The sequence below is a fragment of the Asparagus officinalis genome, chromosome 7, assembly GCF_001876935.1.
Source record: "Asparagus officinalis chromosome 7, Aspof.V1, whole genome shotgun sequence".
Classification (NCBI taxonomy): Eukaryota; Viridiplantae; Streptophyta; class Magnoliopsida; order Asparagales; family Asparagaceae; genus Asparagus; species Asparagus officinalis.
In genome coordinates, this window is record NC_033800.1 from 27,600,073 (window position 1) to 27,624,870 (window position 24,798).

Consider the following 24,798-nt stretch of genomic DNA (forward strand, 5'->3'; position numbering starts at 1 on the left):
TTGAATTAGACCAATTCTCAAAAATATTTATCAAATAGACCTGTTTCCAAAATATTTATCAAAATAGACCTCCTTTCTATCACGTTGGATGAAATTAGGTCGATTTTGATAAGTTCTCAATCTCGTAGAGTTTGACACACAATTTAACTCTACGAGATTGCCAATAACGTAGAGTTCAGAAATCTCTTTATTTTTTTAAATCGACCTAGTTTTATTGACATAACTGAAACTAGGTTGTTTTTAATAGATATTTACAAGTACATCGAAACTAATAATTTAAAAAAAAAAACCATTTCAAAATTCTGTCCTCTGTGACATGTGAAGGACTTCGCTATCATCTATGAAGGCATACTATGCGTCTCTTTGTCCTTTTCCTTTTGAGGAGGTAGTAGCCAGCTTCTTCTTTGGGGCTAATAAAAAGGAAATTGAAGGACGTCCACAAAAAAAAAACCAATCATACATTTCACAGAGAGAGATGAGGTTTCTCCCATCTTCATTGCTTCTCCTCCTTCTAGCCGTTTCAAGTAATCTGATAAATTCTTCATTAACATCTAAGGTTGTGATATAAAGAATGCATATGTACATAACAATCATAGTCATGCGGTCCGTATTAAATTTTTCCTCTGGGTCCATCGTTGGACCTAATAAAGGGGAGTTGGAGTTAAGCTGACCACACATTTCAAGTGATGGAGCTGATCCTCCTCATTGGGAAAAAAAAAAAAAATCTACCTCCAACTTGGGATTCAATAAAAGGGAGTTAGAGGAATGCAATAATAAACTGATCACACTACATCTCAGTGATTTCACAGAGAGAGAGAGAGATGAGGTTTCTCCCGCCTTCGTTGCTTCTGCTTCTTCTATCCACTGCCCCTTTGGGCTTCACTGAGCAGACTGCAACTGAAGAGTATAGCAGAGATGACTTCCCCTCTGAGTTCGTTTTTGGAGCAGGGACCTCAGCTTATCAGGTCAATAATGGTGCCAGAATAATTAGTATGGGAGCTAGTCGTGTGCAATTTATGCATGTTGCTAAATTGTGTTATATATTAATTACTTAGTATGAGGGAGCAGTAGCAGAGGATGGAAGGAGTCCAAGCATTTGGGATACTTTCACACATGCAGGTATCATACATGCATCCATATTTTTTTAAGAAAACATTGAAAAAGGAGGTTTTTTTCCAATGAAAACCACCTTTACTATAGGTCGAATCGATAAAAATCATCTTTAAAGAAATTCTTAAATTAAGCCCCTCGAACCATTAGATCATCCCTCTAATCATTAGTGAACTCACGCAGCGGTAACAATTTTTAAATTCCATGTTAAATTCGTGGCTAACAAGATTCAAACCTAAGTTGCTCTGCTACCATCTAAAATTTAGTCACTCTAACCATTACACCAAAATTCCGAAGTTATGGTGAGGATCGAGGATTATACTTTTATATTAATTCTGACATTTGCCCTTGCAGGTTGAGCGCCCCTTTTTACTGGTCGAAACCTAGACTCATGTAGCAGTGTCAGTTTTTTTTTAAAAAATCTGCTTTAAATTTGTAGCCGATGGGATTTGAACCTAGGTAGTTAGATATTATTAGTATTTAGATCGAGTAGATATTATGAGATATCATTGAGATATTATGAGATATGATTTGATATGATTTTATCTCATACTTATTTCATAATATCCTCCTAATCTCTATAAGAGAGGTTAGGATTAAATGAATGAAGATCTTTTACCTTTTCTATTTTCTCTACGTGGTATCAGAGCCTAATTGATCTTATAGAACTTCCCTCCATCTTTTTAGGTCTCAAGGTCGTCGAGGGGGTTTTGCATAGCCTTCATGCTCCTCTTGACGGCTTTGATGGCATCGACGGCTTCAACAACATCAACAACTTTGGCATCATTGTTTTCAAAATATTATCAAACACCCTACACAAAATAAACTAAAAAAAGGAATCCACTGTTCACGTAACAAATAGTAACGATGGTGTTCGTGAACATCGTTCACGTAACATCGTTAGATGGAGGGAAGTTTGACAAAAAGCTGATTGATTGAATACTAATCCCACTTATAACGTGGTTTACTTGTGGGAAAAACTTAAAAAGGTAGTTTTTATTCGATTCAACCTATTTCAAAGGTGGAAAACCCTAAAAAATGGCCATTTCCCTTCAAAACTTCAAGAAAGAATTATTTATTTTATAAAAAGCTATGGTCAAGCGCAAGCAGGATTGTCATACAACTTTGCTGTATTTTGATTTAGTATTGTTGTAACTGAACTTTTCTGTAGGTGATATATATCGAGGTTGTGATACCATTAAATTCGATTCAAATAAACCGATAAGTATTACACGAGAGTGTCTATTAAAAATTAATCAGTTTGGTACAAAATTTATGTTCATGAGTAAAATGGTTTTCAAAATGGTATCATTATACATCAGGTTTCCGAAGGTCCTAAGGTTAAATCTCGAGAGGAAGTGTTGAGAATTAACATTAGCTTGATATACGTTAATTCGTAGATTAGAAGGTTGACTTTTGAATAAAAATGGTCCTTGACAATGAGTGTAACATTTTTCCTTTTCTTCTCCTCTTATAATTTTGTTAGAGTTCTACTTGTTTAATATGACAGGGAACATGGCAGATAAAAGCACAGGTGATGTGGCTTCTGATGGATACCACAAATATAAGGTGTGCTCCAAGCCTATGGATTTCAACTACCCTAAGAATTTCAAAGTCTTAACTTGAAAATATCAAGATTTAGGGGTTTATCAGAAAGAACCCCAGAGTAGTTGCACACACCAGAGCAATTCATTACTATTAGCAATTTAGCACGCATTCCTAGGTCTAATCTAATCAACAATTTGTATTTATCACCAAAAACATAAGTTATGAAGCCTGATGAATGTTAATATTGTAATGTGGATAGGATAAGTGGATATTCACTGTGACGATGTATTCTCTTGGAGTTGGATCTTTAAATTCCATAAATGGATATATGTCACCACTAGTCCTTTGTTCATCAGCTGCTCAGAAATGACGAAAACCACCCTCCATCAAAAGCCAGCAACATTTTGATTCTAATGTCTCTATATAACATCATTTTATATATCAAAATGGCATCATAAATGATATCATACCCAAACAAATTGTAGGAGCTAATCCCCACTTGATCAGTTGATACTGATAATTAAATCAATGTTTGATCTCGACACAGTAGCATCAGAAGTGACTACTACACATCCAACCTGCTAAAACATGACACGGTAAACATTATAATATTGCATAAGGGACCAATGTATTTTTTTTCATGATCCTTGGTTGCTACTTGCCAGGCTTCTCTGTGGAACCGGGATTTGAATTTGTCCGAATTCTATCGAACCCAACTGCTACCAAGCTTATTCTTTTATCTGAAAGCTATGAAACTCGGTGATAGATAAAATCAGGAATCAAATAAGCAACAGATAACTTGTTCAAAGTTCCTCGTAAACCACCTGAACAAAGTTGTCTATTGGTTGTTTTAATTCTTTCTGCCGTTCTCATATTCAATTTTTCAGGAAGATGTCAAGCTCATGAGTGATCTAGGATTGGAAGCCTACAAATTTTCCATTTCCTGGTCAAGGATTCTTCCAAGTAAGGGACATCAATATCTTTAGATACTTTGATTACAAAATTCGTATCATTAATTTTTCTTTTGCAGATGGGAGAGGAGCTGTCAATCCAAAAGGACTCAAGTACTACAATGATCTTATCAATGAGCTAATTGAACACGGTAATTGTCCACAGCAGATGCTTAGCTAAAATTATGATCCTAATTCTTAATAAAACCCGAAACTATGAGAATGATTGAGAATGCAAATTTCTCATGTAAAGTAGACCACTGGGAAAGCCTGAAACACTTGATATGACTTATCATATAGAATCAGTAAAAATGTACTTGATAGTTTCAAACTGGATGGCAAACTGGAATTTCAGTAATCTATATTTTCCAATTTTTGAAAAAAATTTCTAACTTGTGTGTGTGTCTGTGTGTGTTTTTTTGGTGGAATAGGAATTCAACCACATATCACTCTCTACCATCTAGATCTTCCCCAGGTCCTTGAAGACGAGTATGAAGGATGGCTGAGCACTAAGATTATGTAATTTCATTGGACTCTAATGTCTCACAAGTTTGAAATATTTATTTATACTGGAAGCTTCAATAATTTTGTACAAATTGATGCAGAGATGATTTCGAAGAATATGCAGATGCGTGCTTCAGAGAATTTGGTGACAGGGTTTCTCACTGGACTACGATCGCTGAACCCAATGTAATAGGACAGGCATCCTACGACAATGGACTTTTTCCGCCAGGGAGATGTTCTTATCCATTTGGAGTTTATAATTGCTCAAATGGCAATTCTACAGTAGAGCCTTATATCGCAGTCCACAATATCCTCTTAGCTCATGCAAAAGTTGTCAACCTATATAGAACCAAATACCAAGTCTTCACATTCTCCACCCCTTTTTTTGTTTTCTTCGATTAAAGTTTCATTGCAGACAAATAGCTAATAACTATAAGTTCTTATGCAGGCGATGCAAAGTGGTTCAGTTGGGCTGAATGTCTATACCATTTGGTTATCTCCTTTTTCAAATTCATCTGCTGATATCCAGGCAACTCAAAGGGTAATAGATTTTATGGTTGGCTGGTAAGCACATGACATTATATAACATAACACCACTCTTTATGTTACCTTCTACTAACGAACTGCTCTACTCAAGGGTTATGAACCCGCTAGTCTTTGGAGATTACCCGGAGATCATGAAGAAGAATGCTGGTCAGCGGCTTCCATCTTTCACCAAAGAAGAATCAAAACAAGTGAAGGGTTCATTTGACTTCATCGGACTGAACCACTATACATCAGCATATGTCAAGGATAGCCCCAGTGATCAAATGTCTGACCTTCGCGACTTCACCGCAGATATGTTCAGCATAATCACAGGTATTCTTTCTCTCCCTTGACAGCTAACTGGCTTATATGGGTAAATAGTAGTCCTAAACTCTATCACATTTGTTGCAGTTTCTAAGAATGAAACACCAGCTGGTCAGGTAAAAGTCCAATTCTTATGTACATGTCATGATTATTTGTATGTTCATCTGTTGGCACAAGCTGCTAACACTGGCCTTTACTATCAGTACGTCCCAACTAGCATAAACAGTGATCCACCTGGGCTTCGAAAGATGCTGGGATATTTAAAACATGAGTATGGAAATCCACCTATTTACATCCAAGAGAACGGTAGGTCTTATCTTCATTTTATCGCAGCACACTTAATTTAGTTTTTGTTTTATTTTATTTTTCATTTAAGGATTTTGTAACTACTATAAACATTAATATTGCCTTTGCTAAATTAGCAATGACAGTTTTAATATCACTGGTTCTATTTCCTTAACTGCTGTAACGGCCTCATCTCAACATTTGGCCCAAAATTATCATGATGAATTGCAATATATTTTTAATTTTTCCCATTAGGTTATGGCTTGGGTGTCAAGGATACCCTCAATGACACAGATCGGGTTGACTACCTGGATGGATTTATAAGAAGCATGCTACAGGCTATCGGGTATGAAGTATTTTCATACTGCATCCCTGAAAGAAGACAAAGAAAGCACACTAATCAATTTGATGTTTTTCCTCTTCTTGTTTTGCTTATAGGGATGGATCAAATGTGAGAGGGTACTTTGTATGGTCCTTCTTAGATGTTTTTGAATTTTTGAGTGGATATGAATCAAGCTTTGGGCTGTACGATGTGGATTTTGACGATATAGAGCGCAAGAGGCAACCAAAGCTCTCTGCACATTGGTATTCCAACTTCCTTACGAAGAAGAAGAAGAAGAATGATATCCACATACGGAGGAGTGGTCTGCAGGGAATGTATCTTCAGCAGTGATAGGCATAGCAGGAGAATAGGAAATCATTTGATTTTGCAGCTTGTTATTCTGGATGCATATAAATGATTGTTCTATTTGATTATGTCATCGATTGTATAAGTGCTTTTATCTGACATATGTCTATTTCGTGTTTTCTTATCAGAAAGAAGGAAAATAGCAGAAAGAACTAGGGAAAATCATCACATTTGTATCATAAGAAAGGTGGCTGTCACGCCCCGAAATCTACAGCGGAAATTCATAAAATACGGGGTACGCGACAGCAGCGACCCGTGCACGAGACAAGTCTTATGCACGAGTCAAGCCTGGCAACTCATATGACATAGTTTATTTTCAAAATATTCATAAACCTGCTGATGATAGAAATCAGAGCAACTATATATATATGATCGGTACTTACAGCCCACAAGCTCACCGTTATAAGCATTTTTACAAAACAAAACAAAATGTGCTGAAGGTAACATCAACAAGAAGAGGCTCTCCATATAACGCCTCTCAGCCAAAAGCTCAAACCAAAAGTTCGGCTACTATGAAGCTACGCCGTATCTGAAATTTTTTTAAAAACAACGGAATGAGCTAGCGCTTGTAGGCGTCAAAAATGCTGATAGGTATCAGGATATCATTCAAAAAGGATATCATTCAAAAAAAGTAGAAGAACACAAGTATGGGCTGTCTCGCACGCGAGACAGTCTTTACTGTCTCGCCAGCGAGACAGTATTCTCTGTCTCGCCATGTGGGAAACGTCGTGGGCGAGAATCACGTTGATAACTGCCAAAATAATGGAGTTTGAAACATGGGAAGGCAGTTACAAAAAACTATCAGGCAGTTAACGATTTCCGAGACAGGGTTTTACTGTCTCGGAACACAGTGTTTACTGTCTCGGAACCCGAGACAATCTTTGCTGTCTCGGCCGCCGAGACAGCAAACACTGTCTTGGAAACAATGTTCATCCTAGGGGCTATAAATACCCCCCTGAGATCATTTTTGAAGGAGGCTGATCAGAGAGCACTTGTTAGAGCAATCCAGAGCAGAGAGAGAGCAGAGTTCTTGAGCTTCTGGCAATCCCTTGAAATTCGAGCCTTGACTTGATTTCAAGAAGATCGACTATCTTACTTTGATAAGATATCGTTTTAAATTCTCACTTCGATAAACGAATGAAGAATCATCAAACCCCTCACGGTTCAATCAGAATCTGTGATTTGGTGGTCCACGAGTCAAAGCGCTCCCGGCACAGACAAAGATCCCACGCAAGCAGCGATCCAAACAACGATTCTGCGTTTGTTTCTAAAAAGTTGTAATTTTCATTTTGTTGTGTAAAAGAGGTCTTATAAAAAGACTATTTCTTTTGAATTTATTGTAATCGACTGAAGATATAATGAATTCCATGACAAAACCAACTTTTGACGCAAACAAATTGGCGACCACAGTGGGAGCTAACGGTCTCGCTGCCGAGACCGTCGTGTCGCAGCCAACCATCAAGATCCCGGTTGAATCAACGGTCGAGTACGAGTTCGACCAAGCGAAGTTTGAGGAGTATTTGTCATTCTCATCTGTAAAGTCTTCCTCGCCTCGAGTACGAGTTCGACCAAGCGAAGTTTGAGGAGTATTTGTCATTCTCATCTGTAAAGTCTTCCTCGCCTTGCAAATGCAGGAAGATTTCATCTTTGTTGAAGTTATCAAACACTACAGATGAAGACTCTCGCTTAATTGTTGCTGAGGATTCTACTCGCAACCTCTCTGCTCATAATGACTCTTCTCCAATTAAGGAGTCATTAAATCAAAGCCCGCCGGCATTGACGAAAAGAGCTCGTCAGAGACAACGCCAACGCCGCGCTCGCCAAATGGCTAAGGCCTTGGAACAACCCGACGGAGTTCGTTATCATGCGGACTTAGAGTCGAGGAGGCATCGAGTGGTTCAGTTGTCTCAACGACCAATCACTCATGTCTCTGCTAAACTCACGACGGAGGAATGGACTATTGTCAAAAGGGCTCGCTCGACCCTCAAAGAACGTATACAAAAACGTCGTGCAAACGCTGCTCATGCCCGTGCTCTCTTACAACAAAGACGAGAAAGGAAGAAGGAAACGGTGGCCAAAGAACCACCGAAACTCTGCCAAGTTTGGATTACAAAGTCTGGAGTTGTGAAAAATCAACATTCGGAGCCCGTTAAGACTCCACACCCGCAAGGGGGTGGTTCTAAACGTATGACTCTTGACATAACCTTGGATCGCTCAGAGGTGATGACAAGTCATCCTGGGTATGATAACAATGTTCAAACACAAGAACAGAAGATAGGTTGCTCTGGTCACCATGCTGACGAGTTGTACTATCAAACTAAAGGTGGAAATAAATCACATAAAAGGACTGTTCGAGAAACGAATCGTCATTGTGTATGTGAAAAACTTATCAAAGCAGTGTTGTCCAAATGCAACTGCTTTAAAGCCATTCCACCGAAAGTTTTTGTGTTCCAGAGACTTTCTACTGAAATGTCAAAGTCCAAACCAAGACGTTTCAATAAGAAGTCAGATGTCCAAGATGACGAATTCCCTAAAGTCACCGTCAACATGGCTGATAAAGGAAAATCTAAGCGGCATTTAAATGAATCAAATCCCGACTTTTCCCCGAGAGGAAAAGTCAATTCAAGAATTGCCAAACGGATGTCCCGACTCCAGTTAAGAGCCATCAGACATAGGGACTACAAGAGAATGCATGAAGGAAAGTCATCATAGGACGAGCTCTCGGACACTTGTTCTGCGATCGCTTCGGAGGATACCATATCTAGCACAGGGCAAACCAGAGAAGTACTCACAATCACCTCTGATCAGTTCGCTCAAATACTTCAAGGAAGCAACGTGAAGAAATTAGAGCTGAGATGAAGACAGAGATGGAGTTAGCTATTCAACAAATGAGAGAGTTGCTAACTCAACAACCTCAACCTCCTGAGTCCAGTCAGCGAGCTGAATCCAGCCGCCACACTCAGAATGTTGCAGATGATAGTGATCCAGAAGTGGATGAAGTCATCTTTGCTGATACACCTCCCAATAGCAATAACGCCGGGGGTGGTTTAACACACCGTCCCAATAACGATATTGGGGGTGGTTCAATAGCACCTCTTACAGGGGGTGGTCTAACTCATTCTCCTCAACGTCCTTCGAATGAAGACATAGACGATGACGAGAAAATGAAAGAGCTTGAAAACAAAATCAACACTTTGATGACGGCTCAAGAAGTGAAAAAGACGGGTATTCCATGTCCCTATCCAAGAGAATAGGATTTAATACCGTACCCGGTAAAATTCAATCTGATTAACTTCACACCGTTTGACGGGAAGAGCTCGCCTATTCAGCACTTGAACTTCACACCGTTTGACGGGAAGAGCTCGCCTATTCAGCACTTGATTTATTTCAAGTCTCATTTGGGCGTGATCTCTGGAAATGAGACTTTAATGGTCCGGTCATTCGTTGGCACCCTTCGTGGGCCCGCCTTCGATTGGTACCGACATCTCAAGCCAGGGAGCATCAATTGCTGGGATAACATGAAAAGTTTGTTCCTCAGTAATTTCTTCGATGATGACACTGAAGTGTCAATCGGAACCCTTCTAGATGAAAAGCAAAAAGACGGGGAGTCAGTCGACAATTTTATCAAGCGCTTCCGTAACAAGACAATGAATTGCAGAGATCCTGTTACAGAGGAGTTCATCCTGCAAACATGCCACAATAATCTCTCTATCGATGTCCTGGAAGCCCTGGGGTCGTACCATCCAAAACTTGGAAAGATTTAAAAATGCGCGGCGAACAAGCTGAACACTTTCTTAAAAGAAAGAAAGCTGAGAAAAGCCGATCAACGACATCTGCAATCGCTGGGAACGCGACTCTCAATCCGAGGTTTCAAAAGGAGTATTCTTTCGAAAATGATGAAGCTCCAGCCATATTGAAATACCTCCTCGCTAATGATAAAATTGAGCTGCCACCTATTAAAGATCAGGAGGGAGCTAAAAGGATTACGGATCCAAATTACTGTGCGTACCACAGAAGGGTTCTTCATCCCACCGAGATTTGCTTTGGACTCAAAAATAAAATCCAAGCCCTAATTGACACTGGCGTCATAACGGCGAAACAAGCCAATTAAAGACGACTTTACTCCATTGGATACACGAGTATAAACTGTTTTCCCCTCGCTCCGAAGAGTATACGAGTATAAACTGCTTCTCAACACTCCAAAGAGTATACGAGTATAAACTGCTCCTCGATACTCCAACAGGTATATGAGTCTAAACTATTTCCTTTCTTTCACGGGAAGTTCCTAGAGAGCGCCATGCATAGTACTCTTAAGGATAACCCAGTCACGTAACTCAGTATGATGTTAGGCCCAGTTTCGCGAAAGAAGCTGGGGGTGGATAGTTCATGTAACGGGAAGTTCTCGGAAGAATGCTATATGTAATTTTCTTAGGGATAACTCGATCATTACAAACAAAGTGATAAACACTATATCCCCACGGTGATCTCTTTTGCTGAGGTGAGATTCGAGCACTTAGTTGGATCAATCTTCCCTCACAAAATTCTCTCTTGGTCAAACCTTTAAACAGTTAGGACCAAAGCCAAAATCCTCTCTCGATTCCTTCCATGAACGAGAGGTCCACAAATCGAATGGTCAAACCTTTAAACAGTTAGGACCAAAGCCAAAATCCCCTCTCGATTCCTTCAATGAACGAGAGGTCCATAAATCGAGCGATCAAACTTTACTACAGTCAGGATCACCTCGAAACTCCCACCTGGTCAAACCTTACTACAGTTAGGACCATAACCAAAATCCCCTTTCGATTCATTTCAAGAACGAGAGGTCTACTTTTGAATTGAATAATCAAACCTTATGACAGTCAGGATTATTCAAACCAGTCCAGATCCTCTAAGTGGATATCCCATTTTCAGTTTCTTTTGCACCAGGAGATAGAATATAAAATTCTTTTTCTCCGATTTTGGGTTCATCTCTACCAACAAACAAGAGACCAGGAGATAGAATATAAAATTCTTCCTCTCCGATTCTGGGTTTATCTCTACCAACAAAAAAGAGACAAGGAGATAGAATATAAAATTCTTACTCAGACCAGGAGATAGAATATAAAATTCTTCCTCTCCGATTCTGGGTTTATCTCTACCAACAAAAAAGAGACAAGGAGATAGAATATAAAATTCTTCCTCTCCATTATTGGGTTCATCTCTACCAACAAACAAGAGACCAGAAGATAGAATATAAAATTCTTCCTCTCCGATTCTGGGTTTATCTCTACCAACAAAAAAGAGGTAAGGAGATAGAATATAAAATTCTTCCTCTCCATCATTGAGTTCATCTCTACCAATAAACAAGAGACCAGGAGATAGAATATAAAATTCTTCTTCTCCATCATCGGGTTCATCTCTACCAACAAAAAAGAGACCAGAATACTCCAATAGGTATACGAGTCTAAACTATTTCCCTAATCTCAACAGGAAGTTTCTAGAGAATATCACTCAGAATATTCTTAAGAATAACCTGAATACTCCAATAGGTACACAAGTTTAAACTGTTCCCCTACCCCCAACAGGAAGTTTCTGGAGAATATCACTTAGAATATTCTTAAGAATAACCTGACTACCTCCCAACGAGTATATGAATATAAACTATTCCTCTGTCATCCAACACCAGCTCTAAGTCAAGACTTCGACAACGGTCAAGCGATAAACGTAACACCGGAAGAATTTTGTCTATTCTACAAAGCACTGAATAGACCAAAGGATGAAGAGGTCAAGATTTGAAGCCATTTACAGGTCCTTCCGTACGATCTACTCAATCAAGTATCGAAGGGATTGCAAATAAGACCTGTCTTATCCAAAGTGTCCCAGACTCCTCTATAAAAGAATAAGTCTGGAACACTTTGGAGGGGGTATCTGTAGGCGTCAAAAAAATGCTGAGTAGGTACAGTATATTCATTCATAAAAGGAATCAATTCAAAAAAGCAGAAAGAACAAGTATGGGCTTCCTCGGCACACCGCGAGACCATTTCTTTTTAACTGTCTCGCAGGCGAGAACAGTATTTAGCTCTGTCTCGGCCAATGACGAGACAGCATTCCTGTCTCGCCAGGCGAGACAGTTGTACTGTCTCGCAGGCGAACAGTACTCTCTCTGTCTCCATGCGGAGACAGCATCTTGTCATGCGCCGCGAGACAGCATTTCTCTGTGCTCGGCGCCCAGGCGGACAGTATTCTCTGTCTCGTCCGCGGAACAGTATTCCTGTCTCGCCCACTGAGAGCAGTGTTGATAGCTCTCAATAGAAGTCAGAACGTTTGTAAACCGCGACTGACACGTGGCTACGTACTGTTTCAAGCACCGTGGGAAACGGTCGTGGGCAGAGATCACGTTGATAACTGGCCAAATAACGGCAGTTGTAAAACGTGGAAGGCAGTTACAGAGAAAATCTGTTGGGGCGGTTGAGGATTTTCGAGAGCACGTATTTACTGTCTCGGAACCCGAGACAGTGTTTACTGTCTCGGAAGCACAGTTTGTCCTAGGGGCTATAAATACCCCCCTGAGATCATTTTTGAAGGAGGCTGATCAGAGAGCACTTGTTAGAGCAATCCAGAGCAGAGAGAGAGCAGAGTTCTTGAGCTTCTGGCAATCCCTTGAAATTCGAGCCTTGACTTGATTTCAAGAAGAGCGACTATCTTACTTTGATAAGATATCGTTTTAAATTCTCACTTCGATAAACGAATGAAGAATCATCAAACCCCTCACGATTCAATCAGAATCTGTGATTTGGTGGTCCACGAGTCAAAGCGCTCCCGGCACAGGCAAAGATCTCACGCAAGCAGCGATCCAAACAACGATCCTGCGTTTGTTTTTAAAAAGTTGTAATTTTTATTTTGTTGTGTAAAAGAGATCTTATAAAAAGACTATTCCTTTGAATTTATTGTAATCGATCGAAGATATAATGAATTCCACAGCAAGACCAACTTTTGACGAAAACAGCGCTCAGTGAGAATATTTCCCACTAGAGTTCCTAGATAACTAACAAAATAGTTAACAAAATAGTTATAAGAATAGTTCTCAGAAATTAACAAATTTTAAGTTTTGCATGAGAAATTCACAGATAGCAGAATACGATCCAAATATCATAATATTGTCGTCTTTAATAAAGAATGCAACAATTATATTTTCTTTCTTATATGCAACTGAATAAACTGTGAAATTTCTTGGAATCAAACCCTTTTTTGAATCAAGGTAAACGTTAAGAAGGAAAAGAACTACTAATTTGTACAAAATCAGAGAATTGTTGTTTTCTCAATTTCACAAACAATTATCAGAATCTTATTTCTCGATGAGTTATTCATGAATGTAAAAGTCACCACATAGGTCACACTAAGGCTATGAATTTTAGCCCAGTAGCAAGGGAATGCATAAACCGCATCAGATAACAAATAATTTCCGGGAATCGAATGCACCTAACACTGTCATAGGTTACTGGCCAAATACAGATGGGCCAGAACAAATTTCAGAAGGGACAATACAGAAGGGCCAATACAGAAAGGCCAAATAAAGGTGCATTCACCATATGGCAGGCAGAAACAATCCATAGTGCACTATTTGAGGGTTTGAAAACATCGAGATCACATGTCAAATGAGTAATACTTTGCATCTCAGAATTTACAAACATTTTCAAATGAACTTGACAAGGTAAAGCTTCTCATTTCAGTTAAAACAGTTTATGGATATCTACTTTTCTTTTATTAGATACCAAGTCACATAAAATCTTTGAATCCGTTAAACTGTTGAAATACATTCCAAATACTTTATAAAAAACTTTTAGATAAAACAAAATCCACAAGTATTTAAAAATTACATGAGAGCCAAATTTATTTTTCATATTTTATATAGAAATCAAATTTGCTTTTCATATATCGTACGAGGCTAACATCGTATTATAGGATAGACCACAATAGACATAGGTCAAATCTTTAATATACATGAAAAGACATATTATTTATTTATTTATTTCATCACAAGATAAATCAAATATAAAACTCATGTAATTTCATATTATAAAAATACTAGTGAGAAATGAACTCACCTTTAGTGGCCACGACTTTCTCAAAATATTAGTCTCCCGAGTATCAACCAGAACCTATAATGTAAGATATATGACTAATTATTAATTCAGAACAAACATATATTATAGGTAAATCAATTCATAATCTGGAGTCTAATAAATTCAAATATAATCAATAATGATTAAATTTTACAGTACACATGAGCTTATTGTTAATTTTAGCAATTTATCAAAATTTATAACTCTCATATACTAGCTTCTGGACTTCCTAATAATTTCTGATAAGACAGGGGTTATAGGGAATTTATCAAGTCTAAAAGTTAACTTTTATTCTTCAGATTGGACTTGTTTACAAGTTGAATAAATAACAGGGACTTACCAGATATTTTCTAGCTATTTCCAACCATAACCCATTTTTCTAAGGTCTGTTAGAAATTTTTATATGATTCAGGGACTTAAAGCAAATTTTTCCTCCCTTTATAAAAAATCCAACTGATCCTCCTCCCCTTCTTCGTTTCTTCTTCTTCTCTTTTCTTTTTTTTCGGTTTTTTTTTTGTTTCCTCTCCTCTCTCTTTCTCTCTCTCTTCCGCCTCTCTCTCTCTCTCTTGCTCTCGCCATGGCTGCAGGACGGCGACGAGGAAACCGCCGGCGACCAAGAGCGGCCGATGACGAGGTCCTTGCCGGATCTAGGGGCTAGTTATTTTCTTTTTCCATACCATCTTAATAGGTATTTCAAAAATTAAACTTGTTCATCATAATCACTATCCTATTAGAAACTAATTAGATAAAAGGAAATAAAAATTAAATTACCTTAGATTTTCCCTTTTTCCTTCACTGTCTCCTCCTCCTCCTTCTTCTTCTTCTCTCTTTTTTTTACCCGAATTTATCACATTTTCCTCCATTAAATATTGTTGGGAGTGCGGTGAACTTTTACCGACTTGGTAAAGCGGTGGAGAAAATCTCCGCCACAAGATTTTTTTAATTATTTTATTTAATTAATTAATTAATTATTTATATTTTTGTTGGCTATTATAGTGGCAGTAACAACAACAACAACAACAAGAGTAATAGCAAACAAAGCAAGCGAACCACCCACGGGTGGGACATTCGGTCATCAGCACCATGGGGTGGGATTCGCCGCCTAGGACTTCGTTCCCTGATGACCGGGTGTTCGAATCCCCGCGAGTAATTCACCTGCTGTCCACGCTCTCGGGTGGGGTGGAGGCCGGGGTTTTATCTGGTCAGTGGCGGCTCGACCCGTCGTCCCTGGTTCGGATCCAACCGGACCACACACTGCACGCCCCGCCGTGTGGGGCCCGCTGCCCTCACGTGTGGGGGATGAGCCCTCGAGCAACCGTAGAGGTAGCTCCTTGTAGTTGTGGGGGTCTGGGGGGATTCGAACCGGGGCACGACGGACTCCAAAGGGAGTTCAAGTGGAGGCACTAACCGGGGTTCCCTCGTTACCAAAAAAAAAACATGCTTCTTTAAGCGAGCGTGATATAAAAGTTTTATTTGGGTTACCTGTAAAATTGGAAGCTAGAGTTCTCTCATCATTTAGAGCTTAAAATCGCACATGTGCTATCTGTATTCATGCATATAATGTGATGCAGAAGTGGACAACTCCGTTCAGACATTTCGTCAACACCTCATTAGCTGCATTGAATTTCCTCCTGAATGCGGTTCAATGTGCCACCAAGGAAATTGAGCATCTTGGATCAGAGAATTTTAAGCACAAGAGAGATGAACAAGCCATTAATTTAATAAATGGAGATGGGTCTTAATCAAGGTGTGAAATGAGACAAAGTGGTTTGGCTTCATTTGAAGCTGTCAAGTTTAAATTTGCCAGCTGCGCAGGAATGCGAACACTTATTATGTAATGACTCAATTCACAAAGCATCCAGATTCGAAATTAGTATCTGCCCGAAGAAAATAGTTATGATGCTGATTCATTTATGACTGAGCACAATTAGGATACTTAGCACATGAAGGTTAAAGTGAGAAGAAATCAGCGGAAGGTAAACACAACCTCAAGAAAGTAGAGAGGTTTTAAAATAAATTATAGAACTTTATGATAAATTATAGCAATTTATAACAAATTATAGCGCTTTATGATAGATTATAACAGACTAGCAGTGTATGACATATAGCACTCCACTATAAAGCATTGCAGTTTATAAGCATCACCTCTGTACACTATAACTATAAATAGAGACCACTCAATCATCATCCCATCACAATACTTACCAATTGCCTCGCTTCTAGCCATTCTCCCAGCCTTTGAACTAGCATCTTTTCGAAATATTCTAAAATAACAGAAAATATTAACATGCGACATTTACAAATGTTAAGGTATAGATGTGTAAAAGTTTGATGAAATATAACTGAGGGTATATAAGTGAAAACTATAAGAAACTTTGTGCTGTTTTAGTGCTAATTAGCCAGAACAAAATGACCCAAATAAGAAAAATAACTGAAACAGCCATAACTAGGTGTGGAAATGAACCAAATAATTACTAAATTGTTCGGTTATTATTTGGTCAGATATTCGGTCATATTCGACTCGATAGTTCATTTAGTTGTAAATGAATATTTTTAAATATTCAGCCCATAAACGAATAGAATTTATCATAGAATTAATCATTTATGTTTTATATTTTATTCCTCTAAGATATATTTGATTTGGTTGATTATTAAATAATCATTTATGTTTTATATTTTATTCCTCTAAGTTTAATTTATCATAGAATATTTATTTTTTAAAGTTACACTTGAGATATTTACCATGTCGACATATATCATAACAAAATATCTATTAGAAATAAATTCTTATGTAAATTTTAGCTTAGATAACATTCTTAAGTTGCTAAAATAAGTTTGATAGAAAATGAATTCATGTAGATCTAAAATCTATAATGAGATGTTTTTCTGCTTCTACATTATTACATTATACTAATTTTTATGTTAATATTGCTATCGATAAATATATAAATTAATAATTTATAAATATATGAATTTAATAATTTTAGTAGTAACATATCATAATAATCATTACGCTAATTATGCAACATGTAAAAAGAAAATAAAACAAATAATACCAACATAGGATTCAAACACTTGACCTTAGGCTTAAGAATCAAATGCCTTAACCAAGTGTCTTGACAAATATTTGTGAATATTTACCGAATATCTAGTTAATATACTGATTCGAATTTGAACAACTTCTACCCATTCGACACGAATTCGAATTCGGATTCGCTAGATTAAACCGAATTCTAATTCGAATTTAAAGGTATTCGATCAAATTCGATTTGTTTCCACCCCTAGCCGCAACTGTAATTTGTAGAATTTTAAATTTAGATCAAACGGCTGCAACTGCAATTGACATTCCAGTTGCAAGCTACCAATTTCCCCCAACATCCTTGTGGATTACTACTTGCCTATAATATCCAGTAGTCTGAAATAGACTTGATAATTAGAAAACCCTTTCATACTGTTTGCATGGAATTTCTTGTTACGTTGAATCAAATTCCTTTGAAAACGACTATTTGATGCTTCTTGGTCACCCATATTTTCTTGAAAACGAAGTTCCATCCCCTATTTTCTTGAAAGTGAACTCTACACATGACAAAACTTCCTTGAATGAGCGGAACACACCCCCACCCCCAACCCACCATAATATATATATATATATATATATATATATATATATATATATAATATATAATATATATATAATATTATATAGAGAAGAGAGAGAGAGAGAGAGAAGAGAGAGAGAGAGAGGTTTGCTGGAGAAGAGCTGGCCAGCTCACGGCCCCGTGTTGAGCTGACAACCTCTATGACATGTGAGCCCGCCTACTAGATGTGACAAGTAGGGGCTCAGCGTGTCATAGAGCTGTCAGCTCAACGGGGCCGTGAGCTGGCCAGCTTCTTCTCCATTTTTCTGATATATATATATATATATATAATATTATATATATATATATATATATATATATATAATATATATAATAGTATTCATACTATATATAATAACCCAACCACTACCACCACCAAAAAAAGAGGGGGGAGGGGGGGCTCATTTCACTCACTGTATTCATGATCACATCCTATGGTGGAAATTTTGATAGGAAAACGGATCATCTATAATAAATTCTTTATATTGCTTACTGTGGTGGATCAATTAAAATATAAAGATTTCAAGTAATCTGATAAATTCTTTTTAACATCTAAGGTTGTGATATAAATAATGCATATGTACATAACAATCATAGTCATGCGGTCCGTATTAAATTATTCCTCTGGGTCCATCTTTGGATCTAATAAAGGTGAGTTACGTTGGAGTTAAGCTGACCACACATTCCAAGTGATGGAGCTGATCCTCCTTATTGCAAAAAAATCTACCTCCAACTTGGGATTCAATAAGAAGGGAGTTAGAGGAATGCAATAATAAACTAATCACACTACATCTCAGTGATTTCACAGAGAGAGAGATGAGGTTTCTCCCGTCTTCATTGCTTCTGCTTCTTCTAGCCATTGCCCCTTTGGGCTTCACTCAGCAGACTGCAACTGAGGAGTATAGCAGAGATGACTTCCCTTCTGAGTTTGTTTTTGGAGCAGGGACCTCAGCTTATCAGGTCAATAATGGTGCCAGAATAATTAATCTGGGAGCTAGTCGTGTGCAATTTATGCATGTTACTAAATTGTGTTATATATTAATTACTTAGTATGAGGGTGCAGTAGCAGAGGATGGAAGGAGTCCAAGCATTTGGGATACTTTCACACTTGCAGGTATTATAAATGCATACATAATTCTTTAGGAATACATTGACAATAAAATACCATTTCCCTAAATAAATGTTTTTCTTTTTTTTTTTTTGCTTTTGCACATATACCTCCCAAAAAATTTATAATATTTTTAAATTTATTTTCCGCTTTTTTATTTTCTCTTTTCTTTATCCGTATCTTTTAGTTAGAGTTTTAGTAGTTGATTAATTTGACAGGGAACATGGCAGATAAAAGCACAGGTGATGTGGCTTCTGATGGGTACCACAAATATAAGGTATGCTTCAAGTCTATTTAATTTCAACTATCCTCAAAGATTTATGAGTTTAACCTCAAAATGTTGATTTGTGAAAGTGACTCTGATACTACTTGTTGAGTTAAGAAGGGTGTTGGATATTAAACAATATATTCTTATTATTATTTCTTTAGTAGTACAATATTCAATACTCTCTCTAATACAAACACTCTCTTTACTGCAAATTACTACACTACTACACTCTTTTACAACACACTACTATTTCTCTTACTTTCCCTCTCTCTTTATTTCTTTCTCTCCCTCTTTGAGTTTTACTTCACTTGTTTGGGATACATTACAAAAGTGAAGTTAGGGAGTTATTTATAGGACTAAGTTTGTGCTAGATAAATACTATTGATAGGTAGGTGAACACGATTACACCAACCACAATCACCTACCAAGGTCGGTAATGATTTTCAACACTCCCCCTTAGCACCAACTTCTCTATCCATGAGTTTAAGAATTCTATATATTTTTTAGTGCTTGGATTTCCTCTTTCAGTGCTCGTCTCCATTTATCATTCCCATATGCTTCCTTGGAAGTAGATGACTCATTCACATCTTCTATCACGGCAACGTTAGCATATTTTAGATTTGGTTTCATTGGTCTGGTTGATCTTTAAACCTATCTTGTTTGTTCTTCAGCCTTTTTTTGGTTGTCATAGCCTCCAAAAATGCACCTCACAGTCTTCTTGTCGAACTTGTTGCGTTGGTGATTAGGCATAAAGACGTCACACATACAACCGAAAACTCTAAAATGACTTATTGTTGGTTTGATATTCCATAGCTTTTGGAAGGGTGACGTGAACTCCAATTTCGGTTGCTTTAGCCGATTGATCACGTGTCCACACTTTTCATACACTTCGACCAAAAACGCCTAGGCACGTTCTTAGACGAAGCATGCTTCTGTAAATTTTAGCGAGATAGCTATTCTTCATTTCTGCGACGCCAAATTCTGTTGCGGAGTGTTTGGCCACCTTAGCTGTCGCCAAATTTTTTGCTGCTTTAGGTAGTCATAGAATTCCTTTGATGTGTATTCTCCCCAATTGTCTGTGCATAAGCAACAGATCTTCTTGCCGAGTTCTGCTTCAACTTTTTCTCAAAATTGTTTGAATTTGGACAGTGCATCCGATTTTTCCTTTAGGAAATAAACTCAGGCATACTTCGATTAATCATCGATGAAAGTGATCATGTCCTGCATGTGACCTATCAATTCCTGCTTCATTCGGCCGAATATATCTGAGTGCACAAGCTTCAAATGTTTCTTTGCTCTGAATTGTGACTCCTACTACGGTAGTTGATGCATCTTACCATACTAACAACTTTCGTATACGGTCTCTCTTTGAATTTCCAGGTGTGGAATACCCTTAAACATTGACTTCTCCATCATGATCATTAGCTTGTGATAGCTCACATGGCCAAGCCGAGTATGCCACAGATTAGCTGTCTCATTCTTCCGGACTTTATCTATATATGTCGATTCTGCTGATATCACATAAATAGATTCTAGCTTCCGTCCCTCCATAACAAGTTCTCATGAGGGCTTCAAGTTGCGACTTTGACATCTTGTGGTACGAATACTACATAATCCCGAAAGCCGTCAACTGAGACACTGATATGAGATTTTTTGCATACTCGGGACATGGTACACATCTTATAGTTGGATATGAACTGCATTGAAGCTCGGTATGAACATGGTCTTCCCAATATGAGTGATAGACAATCTTGAATTATTGGCTATCACAACTTCTCGGTCACCTTTATACTCATTCAAGTTGACAAGCTTTTCTTTGTCTCTCGTCATATGTTTGGAACAACCAGAATCGATAATCCAGTCTTTACTATAACTGATTCCTTCTTGACCTGAACTGTTGCCAGTGCAGACTTAGCCTCCCCAACAATTGAGGTCATTGTCACATCAATGACCTCTTTTTTGGTGATTGGTGCATTTTTTGATGATGGCCACAGATACTTGAGCATCTCATTCTTCTTCATTGTCTCGATATTTGATAGATGTTGCAACATTGCCCTTTTCGGCTTTATCTTATAGCGGCAATCTCTGGCGAAGTGGCCTTTCTTCCTGCAATTGTAGCAGCTACCGTCAAGTCGCCTTATTTGGTGATTGCCTTGCTCCTCACTCTAGCATGCTCTTCTAGTGTATGAACTCATTGGCTGCATATCTGAGTCGGCCACTGCATAATGCTCATTTCTCTTGCTTCGTTTCTTATTGCTGAATAATGCTTCATCTTCACTTCTTATTGAAAAGCCAGTCATTTGTTTTGCTAAGGTCTCTTGTGAAGCGAACAAGTTCTCTAACTCCAATAATTAGTTAAGTCGGCCAGCCGTGTGTAGAAGCAAAATGAGCCTATCGTGCTCTGGCCTTAAACTATGGATTATTATTCTTCTCGTTCTTGCATCCAACACTCTGAAATTTGGATCTAGCTGAGCAATATTTGAACAGAGTGTTTTTACTTGTTTGAAGTACTGACTGATTGTCACATCCTTCTGTAGCAAGGTCGGCAACTGATTCTCAAGGAGCTGAAGTCGAGCATCGTTCTTTTTTGAGAAGAGTGTGGCGAGTGTATCTCATGCCTCCTTTGGAGTTTTGGCATCTCGCATATAGTCTACAAGATTTTCTTCTACTGTCGTTTGTAGCATATACATAGCTTTGCTAGTATTTATATTCTATTCCTCAGCACTTCACCTGCTTCTTGAGGTGTTGAGGTTTCGACACCACCGACGACTTCCTAGAGGTCATATCCTTGCAAATAAGACTTTAAATAGGTCTCCCAATAACTATAATCATTGTTGTTGAGTTTCTTAAGTGTAGCAGTAGTGTTTGCTAGATCCGCCATCATGACGTGGTACTGTTTTAGTATCTCCACGCATGTCTAGTCCCTGACCAACCAACTTCACAATCTCGGACTAAGCACGAACTTCGACCTTCACAAAATCTGGTAGGATCACTGTCGGGGAGAGGCGGTCCTTGATCGCCTACTCTCTACCACTTGTTAATTTGTGAGAGTGACTCTGATACTACTTGTTGAGTTGAGAAGAGTGGTGGACACTAAGAAATATTTTATTATTATTTTTTTAGTAGTACAACATTCAATACTCTTTCTAATACAAACATTCTCTCTACTATAAATTACTACCCTACTACACTCTTTTACAACATACCACTATTTCTCTTACTCTCCCTCTCTCTCTCTCTTTATTTCTCTCTCCCTCTTAATTTTGCTATTGGCTTGGCATCCACAAGCATCCTCTCTCTTTGAGTTTTATTTCACTTGCTTAGGATACATTACAAAGTGAAGTTAGGGAGTTATTTATAGGCCTAAGTTTGTGGTAAGTAAATAATATTGGTAGGCAGGTGAATACTGTTACACCAACCTCAATCACCTACTAAGGTCGGTGAGGTTTTCCAACACAAAATATCAAGATATAGGGGTCTATCTCGAAATAAATTTAATTTGGAGGTTTACCATCAGAAAAAACCAAAAAACTTGATGGCCAGAAAAATGTTGGAATCAGAATGTGGATATGATAAAAGGACATCCACTGTAACAATCTATTTTCTCGTGGAATATGATGGATAATATTGCATGAGGACAAATATACGACTTCCACTTGCCAGGCTCCTCTATGAAACTAGGAGTTGAGTTTTGTGAAGACTCAAAATTGAACCCAACTGTTGCCAACCTTATTCATTTATCCGATAGTTACAATAGCTCAATAGTTTATGAGATCGGGAATCAAACAAGAAACAGATATTGTGTTCAAATTCCTCACAAATCATTTGCATTGGGTCGGTAGTGTTTGTGCATCTTTCTTTTCTGCCAGTAACATGTTCAACCCTGCAGGAGGATGTCAAACTCATGAGTGATCTAGGGCTCGAAGCCTACAGATTTTCCATCTCGTGGTCAAGGCTTCTTCCAAGTAAACATCAGTCTTCAGATACATCATGATATTTGAGATGCAGAGTTGATAACATGAATGTTTGTTTTGCAGATGGGAGAGGAGACGTCAATCCAAAAGGCCTCAAGTATTATAACGATCTTATCAACGAGCTAATTGAACATGGTATGTATTCACAAATGACGCTTACCTACAGAATTGCATCCTAATTCCTACTAAGATATGGTATTATGAGAATGACTGAGGATATAAACTTTTCATGTAAAGTACACCTCTGGAAAAGACTGAAACACTTGATGTCGCTGTGTATCATATAAACTCAGTAAAAATTTATTTGGTACTTTCAAAATGGATGCCCAACTGAAAATTAGATAGTCCATATTTTCTATTTTTAGAAAAAAATAAAATTTAACATGGGATTTTTTTTAAAGGAATTCAGCCGCAGATCACACTTCACCATCTAGATCTTCCCCAGGTCCTTGAAGACGAATATGGAGGATGGCTTAGCACTAAGATTATGTAATTTCATAGGACTCTAATTTCTCAAATGTTTGAAATAGTTATTAATAGCGGAAACTTCTATAATTTTGTACAAATTGATGCAGAGATGATTTCAGAGAATATGCGGATGTGTGCTTCAAAGAGTTCGGAGACAGGGTTTCTTACTGGACTACGATTGTTGAACCGAATGTAAATGGTCAGGCATCCTATGACTATGGATTTTTCCCACCACAGCGATGTTCTTATCCATTTGGGGCTTATAATTGCTCAGCCGGGAATTCTACAGTGGAGCCTTATATCACAGTCCACAATATGCTCTTAGCTCATGCAGCAGTTGTGAACCTATACCGAACCAAATATCAAGTCTTTACTTTCTCCATTCCCTTTTTTCCGATTTTCTGATAATTAAACAACGCAGACAAACAGCCTAATAATGATGCTGTAAATTTTAATGCAGGCTATGCAAAAGGGTTGGATAAGCTTGAATCTCTATACCTTATGGTTATGTCCCTTTTCAAATTCCTCGGGCGATGTTGAGGCCACGCAAAGGGAAATGGATTTTATGATCGGCTGGTAAGTGCTTGACATTGTGTAACACAATACAACCTTAAGTAACCCTTTGCTAAAGAACTGCTCTGCTCAAGGGTTATGAACCCGCTAGTGTTTGGAGATTACCCGGAGATCATGAAGAAGAATGCCGGTCAAAGGCTTCCATCTTTCACCAGATTAGAATCAGAACAGGTGAAGGGCTCATTCGACTTTATTGGATTGAACCACTACACAACGGCATATGTGAAGGACAACTCGAATGGTCCTATCTCTGGTCTTCGCGATTTCACTGCAGATTCATATTCCGTACTCACAGGTTTCATTTCTCTTCCTATGTAACAGGCTCATGAGAACAAATAATAGTCTCCAATTCTACTAACCAAGGTTCACACTTGTTGCAGGTTCCAAGGATGATACACCAACTAGTCATGTAAAAGCTTGACATCATCTGTATCATGTGGTTATTTGTAAGTTCACCTTTTGGCATGACACACTAACACCAGCTGTTGTTTCCAGTTCGACCCAACTCACATAAACAACGATCCATCTGGGCTTCGAAAGATGCTGGGATATTTGAAAAACAAGTATGGAAATCCTCCTATCTACATCCAAGAGAACGGTACATCTTTTATTTATTTGTTTTATTTCCTTGTATTACTGGAACTCAAAAGTCAGATCAGTCCCTAACGTTCATTTTGAAGAAGGCGTTAGCCTAATATTTTATTCCATTAAGCCTTTATAGTTATTATCTCTA

At 38.0% G+C, this 24,798-nt stretch overlaps 2 protein-coding genes across 6 annotated transcripts in view; both read left to right on the forward strand.

The window, feature by feature from the left end:
* On the forward strand, positions 679–6,126 carry LOC109848849 (beta-glucosidase 22-like). 4 transcript variants are annotated; one of them, XM_020418554.1, is made up of 14 exons: positions 679–965; positions 1,056–1,119; positions 2,597–2,679; positions 3,546–3,621; positions 3,689–3,760; positions 4,040–4,127; positions 4,214–4,472; positions 4,561–4,676; positions 4,750–4,970; positions 5,049–5,077; positions 5,165–5,267; positions 5,502–5,592; positions 5,685–5,939; positions 6,063–6,126. In XM_020418554.1, exons 1-13 carry the CDS (start codon positions 822–824, stop codon positions 5,917–5,919), a joined length of 1,581 nt encoding a protein of 526 aa, XP_020274143.1. In that variant the 5' UTR covers positions 679–821; the 3' UTR covers positions 5,920–5,939; positions 6,063–6,126. The 4 variants fall into 4 exon arrangements, with proteins under 4 accessions (XP_020274143.1, XP_020274142.1, XP_020274144.1 ...); XM_020418553.1 differs by lacking the exon at positions 6,063–6,126 and having other exon boundaries at positions 681–965; positions 5,685–6,054; XM_020418555.1 differs by lacking the exon at positions 6,063–6,126 and having other exon boundaries at positions 681–965; positions 2,621–2,679; positions 5,685–6,054.
* LOC109848850 (beta-glucosidase 22-like) overlaps positions 18,360–24,798 on the forward strand; it is a 7,527-nt gene continuing 1,088 nt past the window's right edge. The window contains exons 1-11 of one of the 2 annotated variants that reach the window (XM_020418558.1): positions 18,360–18,634; positions 18,725–18,788; positions 19,013–19,059; positions 22,940–23,015; positions 23,088–23,159; positions 23,426–23,513; positions 23,600–23,858; positions 23,953–24,068; positions 24,140–24,360; positions 24,446–24,474; positions 24,561–24,663. In XM_020418558.1, coding sequence (XP_020274147.1) covers positions 18,491–18,634; positions 18,725–18,788; positions 19,013–19,059; positions 22,940–23,015; positions 23,088–23,159; positions 23,426–23,513; positions 23,600–23,858; positions 23,953–24,068; positions 24,140–24,360; positions 24,446–24,474; positions 24,561–24,663 — 1,219 coding nt within the window. In that variant the 5' untranslated portion in view covers positions 18,360–18,490. Of the gene's footprint in view, positions 18,635–18,724; positions 18,789–19,000; positions 19,060–22,939; positions 23,016–23,087; positions 23,160–23,425; positions 23,514–23,599; positions 23,859–23,952; positions 24,069–24,139; positions 24,361–24,445; positions 24,475–24,560; positions 24,664–24,798 lie in introns of both variants that reach the window. The other variant, XM_020418557.1, reaches the window with a different exon arrangement.

What these genes read in the sequence shown, in the direction of transcription:
- LOC109848849 (XM_020418554.1), top strand. Translation starts at nt 822, where the DNA reads ATGAGGTTTCTCCCGCCTTCGTTGCTTCTGCTTCTTCTATCCACTGCC. An exon ending in CTGGTCAAGGATTCTTCCAA is followed by an intron (nt 3,622 to 3,688) that starts GTAAGGGACATC and finishes TTTCTTTTGCAG; the next exon opens with ATGGGAGAGGAGCTGTCAAT. An exon ending in TATTTACATCCAAGAGAACG is followed by an intron (nt 5,268 to 5,501) that starts GTAGGTCTTATC and finishes TTTTCCCATTAG; the next exon opens with GTTATGGCTTGGGTGTCAAG.